The sequence below is a fragment of the Brassica napus genome, chromosome A1 (assembly GCF_020379485.1).
Source record: "Brassica napus cultivar Da-Ae chromosome A1, Da-Ae, whole genome shotgun sequence".
Classification (NCBI taxonomy): domain Eukaryota; kingdom Viridiplantae; phylum Streptophyta; class Magnoliopsida; order Brassicales; family Brassicaceae; genus Brassica; species Brassica napus.
The window spans coordinates 10,733,638-10,746,707 of record NC_063434.1 but is presented as its reverse complement, the minus strand read 5'-3'; the positions used below and the strand labels follow the sequence as shown (position 1 = coordinate 10,746,707).

General features: G+C 37.4%; 1 protein-coding gene and 1 non-coding gene across 2 annotated transcripts; both read right to left on the bottom strand.

The window, feature by feature from the left end:
- Positions 1–56: 56 nt before the first annotated feature.
- On the bottom strand, positions 57–1,482 carry LOC106351379 (metalloendoproteinase 1-MMP). The gene has a single exon (XM_013791185.3). It carries the CDS (start codon positions 1,321–1,323, stop codon positions 247–249), a length of 1,077 nt encoding a protein of 358 aa, XP_013646639.1. The 5' UTR covers positions 1,324–1,482; the 3' UTR covers positions 57–246.
- An 11,191-nt stretch (positions 1,483–12,673) lies between these two features.
- Positions 12,674–12,780, bottom strand: LOC125579306. The gene has a single exon (XR_007317293.1). It is a non-coding gene; the product is annotated as a small nucleolar RNA R71 (small nucleolar RNA).
- Between the last annotated feature and the right edge of the window lie 290 nt (positions 12,781–13,070).

The following is a 13,070-nucleotide window of genomic DNA, read 5'->3' as shown; positions in this document are numbered from 1 at the left end:
AACAAAAATATAACTGATCAACCTCATCTATGCAGCGTCAATAGCAACGGGACCAATGATGTTAAACATCTTCATCTTTCAATTTTTGAGATAATGATGTACATTTAACCCAAAGTAATTAATAAACCAAAGAATAATAATCCCATAGACCATGGAAAATGTCATTTTCCACTATATCCATCCCTTTCCCCTATACCTTTTTATATTTATACAATTTGCTTTTTCAAACTATATTTTCCTGAAAACCTATAGGAACAGAATCAGCACAACCAGCAGAACATAACCGGTAAAATTCCCCGACAAGAATCTCCCTGATACGGCGCCGTTTTGCAGAGAATCTTCCGACTGCGTCAGTGAATCCAACCGTAATCTTGGATTCGCCCCATACAACTTCAGTATACCCGCCACGTCATCAACCGTAAGGTCAACTTTCTTTGTCCTCGGCCGGACACTCGGGTACATAACCGCCGACTCCTGCGAGCTATGTCCTAACCCCAGCAAGTGACCAATCTCGTGAGTCGCCACCGACTCCAAATCAACCGCCACCGTCGATCCTTTACCCTTGAAGTCATCGTCAACGACCCATGTCTCCGCCGCGTCAAGGTGAAGCCTCCCGTTCTCCGGCGCAAAGGCGTGAGCTAAGGTTCCGAGAACACCGTCAAACGGCTGCCCGTCACCGTGATCGCCGGAGAAAAATCCGATCTTTAAATCCGCCGAGGAGTAATCATCAGTCTCCTCAAAAGTCACCGGAATCACGCTCGCCCACCGACCAAAAGATCGTCGGAAAGCTTTTTTAACGTCGTCGGAGTTCAAGTAATCGAGTTTGTGTATTTCCGAGAAGGCGTATGTTAGCGTGTCGCGGTTCCACTTAGGCTTACCGCCGAAATACGTATAACGCGCCGTTGTGTACACGCCGGTGTCGATCATGTGTGTATCGCTAACGCCGCAACGCGGTGACGACATGAGAGTGACGGTACTCGTGTCGAGTCTTCCGGTTATCGGTAAACCGAGGTTTTGTTGGTACAGAGATATCGCGGATTCAAGATGACCATCGAACACGTCGGAGAAGTCCGTCGCGTCTTCTGTTACGTAGCCGAAACGGTGGAGGTATCTTTTGAGTTCTGATACGCCGCTGACGTGGCTGCCTACCTGGACATCCACAAGACGTGCGAAATTATGCCACGTGGCGTTGCTGACGTTTATTGTTTGAGTTGCTTTAGCTGTGGATACCTCCGGTAAGTTTCTGGCAGAACAGAACAAGAAACAGAACGTGATTAACACAACAAAGAGTGCTATGTTTCTGTGGATTGGATTCTGAGACATGGGTTCTAACGAAACCCACGGAGAGGTATTGTCTGCGTGAGATATAAAGATTCTGAATCTATTTAAAAGTTGATTTAAATAAGAAGTTATATGGAGGTAGAGGTAAGATCGATTTAGAAGAAAGGTGAAAGAGAGACATAAAAGTGGGAAAGAGTTATATAGATTCTGACGTAAGGGTGCAATTTGGTCTTACTACTTGGAAGTTGGTTGGTCAGGTCAACTGAATCCTGTCCGGTTTAGGAATTAACTAGATTTTAAGTTCATTGATTCCTTGTTCTAATAGGACAATGAATACCCCGTTACATTGATTTAATATGTACCACAAATTAATTAACTTTAGATATACATCCATGCTATTTGTGACCAGTGTCGGGTAACTACGGAGACAATCCATGCGACCGTCCCGAACTCAAACCCGTGTGCCCTCGTATATTAGTAGTTAAGGGGTTCTATTTTTTTTCATAAACGATATATTTTAAAAAATTAATAAATAAAATTAATAAGGGGGCCAAAAATATTTTAAATCTATATAGGTCTCTTTACATCACAAAATATTACTGTTAAAAAATTTAAGAGAAAAATATATTTAAAATATTGAAGAAAAAATAAATTTGAAGGGTAAAAAATAAATTGTCCTAAGACCCCTAACAATGTTAAACCATCCATGTTTGTGACACATGTATTGTATTTGAGAATCATATTCATATCCCGTAATATTTTTCATACATATGTAGAGTCAACCCTTGAATCCGGCAGATTAAGATCCAACCGACTAATCTCTGAGAACTTGTTTTCCGATGCCACGCCATACAAATCTGGTTGTTTGTAAGAAAAATTAGATATTCATATCGTCTGACCACACATATGGTAATTTGAGTGTGAGGTTTCAACCCGGGTCTTTAAAGAACTTTCCGCCTCTTTCGTCACCCACCACATCCACATGCAGGATTAACCCTTAGATTTTTTAAAATATAAAAAATTTAGTATAGATCTTAACTACGTTTTTAATTATTTTTAAGTCATAATTGTTATGTACATTAGCTTTTAAAAGTCTTTTAAGCTAACTTTTGGTTAGCTTTTAAAGTTGGGAAGTCAAAATTAATGTTTCAACATCGAATCGCATAGACGATATATGATCAATGTTAAACATCGCGCTAACTGGATGGCAAAAAACGATTAGAATATAGATTATGAGTTAAGACTTTAAAAGATCAGAAAATTATAATAATTTTGTATGTGTTAACTGAATGATGAAGTCCCAAAAGGTATAAATTAGTGAATTGACATGTCTACATAAAGTTGATCAACAACAAAAGAAAAGTATGCGCACGCTATTAATGGATTAACATTCGTGATTAAAATGAGCTAATTAATCAATGAGTTTCAGTAGATGATTGGGATTGGGTTCGTTGGAGTATAGTTGAGGTTCCATTGAGTTTGTTGACCAGAATTAGGTAAATTTTAATTTCATATGTATATATCCATCCGATCCTTATTTAACGATTATTGAAGAATCAAGGCCTTAAGGATTGTTATAGTTGAGATATTTGGTTATTAGGAAAGTTTACACGAAGAAGATATCCACAGGGATCAGTAAGAGGGTAACGTGTGAAATGAGACAACTAACAGAAGAGCTCTCCTCTTGAAGAAGATAGGGAGGTTGAACCAATAAGGATAAACTACTTTATTAATTAGCCTAATTTATTTAAATGAATTTTGAGATTAGTCCTATCGTATTCAACTCTCACTATCCACAAAACGTCAGGAGTTTTATACTTTTTTTTTGTTACCAAATAAGTTGTAGGCTATAACTACCTCGACATAATCTATCTATACTATTATTTGCGAACTAAATTTTAGCAATAGAACCCTCACATTAAAAGTTAGAGCGGTTAATGTCTATATTACCCTTAATAAATTTATATATAATTAACTATATAATCAAAAACGAATTTCTATTAATAATATTATTATTAATTTTTAAAAAGATAATTATTATATATTTTGTTGTTATCTTAAAACATATTTTTAATTATAAAATTTAAAACCCTTAATGAATTTTATATATAATTAATTACATAATTAAAAACAAAATTTTATTTATAATATTAGATTTTTTTAAAATAAGATAATTCTTATATATTGTGTTGTTATCTTAATTTTTTTTTTCAATTATAAAAGTTAGGAAAATAACATATAAACAATTCATAATTAAATATTAATCAACTAAAAGATATTTTAGCAATAGAGCTCTCACATTAAAAGTTAGAGCGGTTAATATCTATACTACTCTTAATGAATTTATATATAACTAACTATATAATCAAAAACGAATTTCTATAAATAATATTATTATTAATTTTTAAAAAGATAACTCTTATCTATTTTGTTGTTATCTTAAAACATATTTTTAATTATAAAATTTGAAACCCTTAATGAATTTTATATATAATTAACTATATAATCAAAAACAAATTTCTATTAATAATATTATTATTAATTTTTAAAAAGATAATTCTTATATATTTTGTTGTTATCTTAAAACATATTTTTAATTATAAAATTTAAAACCCTTAATGAACTTTATATATAATTAATTACATATTAAAAACAAAATTTTATTTATAATATTATATTTTTTTAAATAAGATAATTCTTATATATTGTGTTGTTATCTTAATTTTTTTTCAATTATAAAAGTTAAGAAAATAACATATAAACAATTCATAATTAAATATTAATCAACTAAATTTGTATAAAGATATTTTTTGCAATATTTCTAATATGTGAATGTCTTCTTTTAAAATTTCTACACAATAATAAACATATATATTTTAATTAAATTTTTCGTCATATATATTTATATATAATTTGATGTTTGATTTACTTTTTTGAAAACATAAATAATTAAGTTATTATGCTGGTTTTTGAATTAATAAAAAATAAACTAATAAATATTTGTAAAATGATTAAGCCCGCGTGTGCGGGCAAAACACCTAGTTTCAAAGTGTTTGTAAATACAGTAAAACCTCTATAAATTAATATTCTATAAATTAATAATCTCTATAAATTAATAAATTTCGTCGGTCCCAATTTAGGTCGGTGTAAAATATGACACAAATCGATAAAATAATAAGATAATAATATTTTTAAATTTTTCATGTAAATATATAGTTCCATTAAAATTGTAAATTAATAATATATCTCTATATATATTTTATATAAGTACAAAATAAACATTATATTTTATATAAGTACAAACTAAACATTATATTTTATCTTTCTTAATATTTTAATATATTTTAATAATATTTAGTAAAATTATATCGAAAACCACATAACAATTCTATGAAACATAACGATATACACTAAATAAGATAATAGAATAATATGAAAGTCAATTTTCTAACAATTAAATAATTTATATACGGTAAAATCAAATATTTTCTTATTTTATTAATAAAAATATTTAAAAATAGATTATAATCTAAAAAATGAAACTTTTGTAAATTAATATCTCTATAAATTAATAAAATTTTAAAGTCCCAACATTATTAATTTATAGAGATTCTACTATATACGTTTTTATTAACCTAGAGGTATTCTAGATTTATGAAAAGATCAAAAGTTATCTATAAAAAGAAGTGCAATCCATGAATGGACGCTTCTTTCCGGATATCCAAATGAGACATAAAACATAGCCTCGTATCGACATGGTCACAAGATGAAATCTAGTAGGATGCATTTAAACCTGAGTTGCCTAGTTTCACAAAGTCTTGCACTTATGGTTAGCATATCTTTAGTTACTTACAACTTACAAGTAATCGTGCACATTTTAATAGCAGATTGTTTCTAACACTTACTAATGAAAAGATTGCTGCATTAAGATAGGTTACAAAGATTCAAAATTAACATACACAATTACAAAATTTAAGTCCAGGCCCAGGTTACAGAGATTACAAAATTAACGTGCACATTTTGGTTAGCATAACTTCTAAGTGTTTGTAAGCATATTTTTTTATTAATCTGGATATATCACGGGTTTATAGAAAAGTTCAAACTATTTTTAAAAAGAGGTGCAGTTTATTGATAGACATTTTTTTCGGATATTCAAATGAGACTAACATGGTCTTATATCCACATAGCAACAAAATAAAATCTAGTGGAGTGCTTTCGAATTCAGGTTACTTAGTTCCCCAAAATCCGTCTACCACTTAACCACTACCTTTGTGGTTAGTATATCGTTTGTTTGTTACGTACAATACAAGTAATCGTGCACCTTTGAATTGCAGACTGTTTCTAACACTTACTAATGAAAAGATTGTTGCATTAACATATGTTACAAAGATTCAAAATTAACATACACAATTACAAAATTTAAGTCCAAGCATAGGAAGTACAAAACTATGTTAAACAATTTTTTCAAAAATATATGTTAAACAATATAATTTGGAAAACATGTCCTACAACTTTTATAAATCTTAGTGTAAATTTTTTTTTTGTCATCTATTAGATTAGTTTAACAATAGAATGAAGTACAAAAACCAGTCCCTCCAGAGTCAAGAGCCAAGAGCCAGCAATGACCTAAATCCCTCCAGAACCATAAATCAGAAGGAACAAACTCTTTCTGAAATTAGATCAAAGGGAAAAAAACTTAAACAACCAAATAAACATTTTGGCAAAGGACTAATCCTAACTGCAAAGAGATAATGATTGAAAATTCTCAAATTTGAACAAAAGGACGAGCCTAACTAAGCTGAACTCAACACCAGTCATCAGAGAACTTGAAGGAAGGAACGGGACGGTCTTCAGACACTAATAGAAACATACCTAATACTCTGAGGCATGCCTGAAGTACCTCCTATATAGAATCTTGGGTTCCAATCAACAAGTCCAAATTTTATTCAATCACAATGTTCAATCACCAAAGTCACAACTCATCATCATCACACGATAGGCTTTATATATAGCCAACACAAAGTCCTAATCCTAGTTGATAAACACAAAACATATTATGATCATTATCCATTAAACTAATCCAAGTCCAACTAGGAAAATACTATCTTGCACCTCAAGCTTTCTTCAAGCTAACTCCAACATTCTCCCCCTTAATCTTGAACTCATTCACATCTTTAACTCCAATCAGATTTCTCATTTCAACAAACTTGATCCTTCCAAGTGGTTTGGTTAGTATGTCAGCTTTTTGTTTGTTTCCTGGTACATGCTCAACTTCAACCTGTTCGTTCTCGACACACTCACGAATGAAGTGGAACCTTCTATGGATGTGTTTACTCCGGCCATGAAACACAGGATTTTTGGCTAGTTGTATCGCTGACTTGTTATCAACACGTAGAGTCACCCGTCGGCTTTCCTTGTTCACGACTTCACTCAGAAACTCCTGCAACCAAATGGCCTGCTTGGCGGCTTCGGTAGCAGCCATGAACTCCGCCTCGCAGCTTGATAACGCAACAATCTCTTGCTTGGTTGAGCACCAAGTTATCGGACTCTTTCCAAAGTAAAACACGTGCTCTGTTGTGATTTTACCGTCATCCTCATCCACGTTATGTGAGCTATCACTATATCCCTCGAGCACAACATCACCTCCACGCTCGAGGGATATAGTGATAGCTCACATAACGTGGATGAGGATGACGGTAAAAGCACAACAGGGCACGTGTTTTACTTTGGAAAGAGTCCGATAACTTGGTGCTCAACCAAGCAAGAGATTGTTGCTCGGAAAGACGTCGCATGCGGGAATGGTTTTCTCGCTTGTTTTCCAAGTAAACAAGAAACACAGGTTTCTTTTCTGATCACGACTTCAGGTAGGCCAGCTACGAGTTCTTTCCTTGCCATTAGTTTTAACGTCTCGGTGTTAACATGCCCGAGACGAGCGTGCCACATACTAGAATCTGATGCTGTAGTCAGTTGAAGACATTGTATCCGATCAACATTCAAGGTCACTTTGTAGAGCCGATTTTGAGTCCGCGTAGTGTGGACCATAAGGTCCCCGTATTTGTCAAATAGCATCAACTTGTTGTCTTTCATTCGAACCTCACATCCTACTTCAGTTGCCTGTCCCAAGCTGATAATATTACTCCTTAACCCGGGAATAAGGTAGACATTGTTTAGTATCTTCTTCTCTCCCTCATCAAAGATAAAACGGATGGAACCTTTTCCTTTTATGTCTATCCGTGAATCGTCACCAAACCTTACTTTGCCTATTACTGCTTCATCAAGTTGAAAGAAGAACATTCGATCCCCACACATATGATTTGAAGCTCCATTATCTAAGTACCAGATTTTTTCAGTGTCAAGATCCGACTCAAAGATTGCAGGGTTTACTTTCTTCTCGTTGAGATAGACAATCTCGTGTACCATCAGTTCATCAGCCTCTTGAGTGTCATCTTCCTTTTTTTCGACTGCTTCTTGGAGCTTAAGCTTCTTATCAGGGCATTCAGACGCGTAATGTCCTTGTTTATCGCAGCTAAAACATGTAATATGCGACAGATCTCCACTCTGACGTTGTTTGTATGCTTCTCGTTGACTGTAAAAAGATCCAGTATGGCCTCGCCCTCGTTCTCTCCAGTTAGAGCGACCACCGCGACCTCGGCCTCGACCCTCATTATAACTTGAACCATATCTGCTTTGACCCGCATCGCTATTGGCATACATTAGCTTGTCTTGCTCATTAGGTATATTATTTCCTCCAACATTGATCCTCTCCTCATAAGCTTTTAGTCGTCCGACTATGTCTTCAAAGCCAATTGTTTTTAAGTCCAACACTTGCTCAAGAGAAGCAACAATCTGAATATAACGATTCCATGGAAGACTTTTAAGGAATTTCTTCACAACTTTTGATTCCTCTATTATTTCTCCCAATGATGCCGCTTTTGAAGTAATCTCAGACAGTTTTCCAACAAACGCATCAATTATTTCATCATCTTTCATCTGAAGTCTATCAAATTCTGCCATTAATGTTTGTAACCTAGCTTCTTTCACTCTTTCAGCTCCAAGGTGCCTTGCCTTTATTGCTTCCCATACCGCTTTTGCTGTGTCAATGTCTCCAACTTGTAAGATTAGAGCTTCTGGTATGGATTGAAACAAATAGTTGATAGCCATATTATTCTTCTTCTCTTCTTTGCACCCTGGATCGATAGCCTCCCAAACTTCACCAACTTTCAGAGCCACTTTCATTCGCATAGCCCAGACGGTATAATTCGTCGATGTGAGCGTTGGAAATTTAAGCAGGGTTGGTCCTGCATCTTTGTTGCTCACGGTTTCGTCTTTGATTTCTTTACCGTCGCTCATCGTTCTTGTGTAAAGGTCTCAAAGATTTTGATGGCTCTGATACCAAAGAACAAGATCAAGATGCTGCGAACTGATAGAGGAGGTGAGTTTGTATCACAAGAGTTCGGTGCCTACTGTGACAAGAGTGGAATAAAACGACACTAAACAGCTCCATATTCACCACAACAGAATGGAGTGGTTGAACGACGCAACCGCACTCTTATGGAGATGACAAGGAGTATCTTGAAACATATGCACGTGCCAAACGAGCTTTGGGGAGAGGCTGTGAGACACTCAACTTATCTGATTAACCGACTAGCAACTAGATCACTGGATGGGATGACGCCATACGAGATGTTAAGATCAAAGAAACCAAACATTAGTCATCTAAAGGTGTTCGGCTGCGTATGCTTCGCAAGAACAGAGACAGCAGGTAGAAAAAAACTTGATGACAGAACGAGGATGCTCGTCCATCTGGGAACTGAACCGGGATCAAAAGCATACAGGCTACTTGATCCAGTCACGAGGCGTATAGTAGTAAGTCGTGATGTACACTTCACAGAAGAAAGAGAATGGAATTGGAGCAACAATGATGAAACAGAGCATTCCAAGGCAGGAGAGTTTGAAGTAAACATACGGTTGCTCAACGATACGGATGATAGAATTGATGATGATCCGCAAGAAGAAGAAACACATGGAGAACCTGTCGTTGATGAAGATAACTCGGAAGAGTACACTGTTGAAGAAGACGACGACTCGCAGGCTCCAAGAAGGTCGCAAAGAGTTGGTAGAACGCCTTCTTACCTTAATGATTACGTCTTAATAGCTGAGATCGAGAGTGAACGACTTTTGATGGTTATAAATGAGGAGCCATGGAACTTTGACGAAGCTAGGAAGCTGAAAGTATGGTTAGAAGCCTGCAAAGACAAGATATTCTCGATCGAGAAAAACAAGACATGGGTACTAACTGATCTGCCTGCAGGGATGAAACCGATTGGTCTTAAATGGGTCTTTAAAGTAAAACGCAATGCTGATGGGAGCATAAACAAATTTAAAGCTAGACTGGTGGCAAAGGGGTACGTTCAAAGACATGGAGTGGATTACGATGAAGTGTTCGCACCGGTAGCTCGAATCGAAACCATACGTTTGATCGTTGCTCTAGCTGCCTCGAGAGGATGGGAAGTTCATCACTTGGATGTTAAAACCGCGTCCCTTCATGGTGACCTGAAAGAAGAAGTGTATGTAAGCCAGCCGGAGGGTTTTGTGGTCAAGGGACAATAGAATAAAGTTTATAAGCTCCACAAAGCTCTATATGGTTTGCGTCAAGCACCGAGGGCGTGGAACGTGAAATTGAATCAGATATTGTGTGGTTTAGGCTTCAGTCGATGTTCGAAGGAACCTTCTCTGTATCGTAAGGAGGTGAACAAAGATCTGCTTGTCATAGTTGTCTATGTAGACGATCTACTCATCACTGGTTCATCAAAGCGGATGATAGATGGTTTCAAGAAAGATATGGCTACTGAGTTTGAGATGGGTGATCTCGGGAGATTGTCTTACTACCTGGGCATTGAAGTTCATCAACGAGAAGATGGTATTGTTCTTAGCCAGGACCGTTACGCACAAAAGATACTTGATGAAACAAAAATGGCTTCGTGTAATCCCACACATGTGCCCATGGAGATGAATGCGAGATTTTCTAAAGCCTCGACTGAGACCAATGTTGATGAAAAGGAGTATCGACGGAGTATTGGTTGCTTGCGATATTTGCTGCACACACGCCCTGACCTCTCCTTTAGTGTTGGGGTGCTTAGCCGATATATGCAAGAGCCAAAAGTGTCACATGCTGCAGCTTTGAAGCAAGTACTAAGGTACCTACGAGGAACGTGCAGTCTTGGTCTTTACTTTGAGCGTGGAGGTGATGTTGTGCTCGAGGGATATAGTGATAGCTCACATAACGTGGATGAGGATGACGGTAAAAGCACAACAGGGCACATGTTTTACTTTGGAAAGAGTCCGATAACTTGGTGCTCAACCAAGCAAGAGATTGTTGCGTTATCACGCTGCGAGGCGGAGTTCATGGCTGCTACCGAAGCCGCCAAGCAGGCCATTTGGTAGTGATATATGGTGTTTTATACATCTTGTATATATGCTTTTAAATTGGTTTTCAAGTCTTTATCGAGTCTTCCTAGTCCTTTTCGAGTCATTACAGGTCTGGAGTTGCATTGGATGGGAGATGAACCAGCTGGAACAAAAGAGGCAGAAAACAGTGCAATTTGGTGATTTTCACGCAGAACAGTCTTGATGACTGTTCTGGATAGCGGAGCAACCCGAGTGACTGTTCCGAGGGAGTGTTCCAGCGGCAGAGATTTTTAAGGAAACAACAACTTATTTCGGGATTTGCCCTAATCTCTCTATTTTCTCTCCCAGCCGCCTGTGGTTTTGATATATCTTCTTTTTCTGTTTTTCCTTATGATACTACGCTGTTTTTGGGAGAAAAAACCAGACCTTAGAGTTGGAGACTTGTGATTTGATACTTTGTAAAGGGAGAAGGCTCCTTCTCTCTCACCATAGAGAAGAACCCCCTGAACCCTTATTCTATTTTATCTACACATGTTTTATTCAGTCTTTGTCTCTGTGTTTTCTTGCTCCATGGCTGAGTAGTCAGCTTGCTTAGTCTAGGGTGTTAGGGTGTTAGATCTGTGAGCTTGACATAAATAAGTTATAAATCGATTGTCTTCATTCACTGTTGTTCTTAAGGCTTGCATCAAGTTAACCACTTAGTGCCTGATTCTAGGTTTAATCTATTCATCAAAAGTGTTATAGGTTGCTAGACATAACTTGAATGAGCATTGCATCCCTAACCAGCGAAAGTAGATGTTAGGGTGTTTTGTGAACATATCGGACTTGACCTCTATTGCTTGTTGTCGCATCTTGATCCAAACGAGAGTTTAGGTATCAAGATCGATCAGCATAGGGAGCAGTACCACGACAGTGGACTGTTCTACTTGAGTGATCCGAGTTCTAGACTGGTCTTTAATCGAACTTGAATAATTGTTTGGCTCACACTTGTTTAACACCCGACCAAACCACCCTAGGCTAGCACTTTAATCATCTGAAATCTTTAATTAATCTTATTACTTGCTTGTTACGAAACCTTAATCTCAAAACTCCATCATTATTTTAGCTAAGTATTGATCCCATAAGGATAAAGTGTAATTGTTGGTCTCTGTGGATTCGATCCTAAAGTGCTACATCGACATACCATTCGATTGTGGTAGTGTGCACATTAGGTTATTTGGTGTGCGTATACACGTAATATCAAATTGGCGCTGTTGCCAGGGACCATCTTTTTACCTTTATTTTTCGGTTATTTATTTAGTCTAAGACCTCTAACTTGCCTTATCCTTTTTGTTGCATCTAATGTTCCAGGTGCATGACCAGTAGACATACTCGGAGAAACGCACAAGGAGAGTTTGTTACATTTACCAACCAGGAGCTAGCAAGGTTAGAAAGAACAAATCGTCAACAGCCAAGGCAAACTGACACCACTATGGGTGATCACGCCAATCAGGATGATCTCGCTGCGGCTATGGCACTCATGCAGCAGCAGATGCAACAAATGCAGCAGACCATCCAGGCTCAGCAGGATGCTGCTGAACAGGCTGCTCTCGCGCGGCAGGAACAACAGGCGCAGACTGTTCCAATCGGGCAGAGAAACCTTCCGCGTAACATCCCTACTACGCGCTCTGCCATTGTTCCTCCACTCTGCACCAGACAGGACTTCGAGATCAAGCCTGATTTGATCGGTCTAGTACAGAGAAAGGTGTTCTCTGGTCTCTCTACAGAAATTCCAAAGGAGCATATTGAGAGCTTCGAAAAAGTCTGTAGTTTCACTCGCGCTAATGGTGTTCCACCAGATTACATCAGGTGCATGTTATTCCCATTCTCTCTTGATGGAAAAGCTGCACGGTGGTTGAACTCTCTCCCTACCGGCTCTCTCACTTCATGGGAACAGGTCCGATCAGCGTTCCTCAGTTATTTCTACTCTAAGGCGAGAACAGCTGCATTGAGGAACAAGATCACCTCCTTCAAGCAGCTCACTGATGAGCCTTTCTGCGACGCATGGGAGCGCTTCAATGACTATCGCAGAGAATGTCCTCACCATGGATTTGATGATGATTATCTCCTGGACATTTTCTATGATGGAGTGGACTGGAAATACCAAGGTGCTCTAAACTCCGCGAGCAATGGAGATTTCATGACTCAAACCACTGCTGGAGCGTTTAAGCTGATTGAGAACATGGCTGCTAGCTCAGCTAATAAGAAAGAGGAGAGTGATTGCTCCATGAAAGGGAACAGTTCTGACGCCTAGAAAATAGATGAGCTGACTGCCAAGGTTGATCAGCTACTGAAAAACAACCAAGGGCACGTCTTCAGCATGGAACAACCTACGGCCGGAC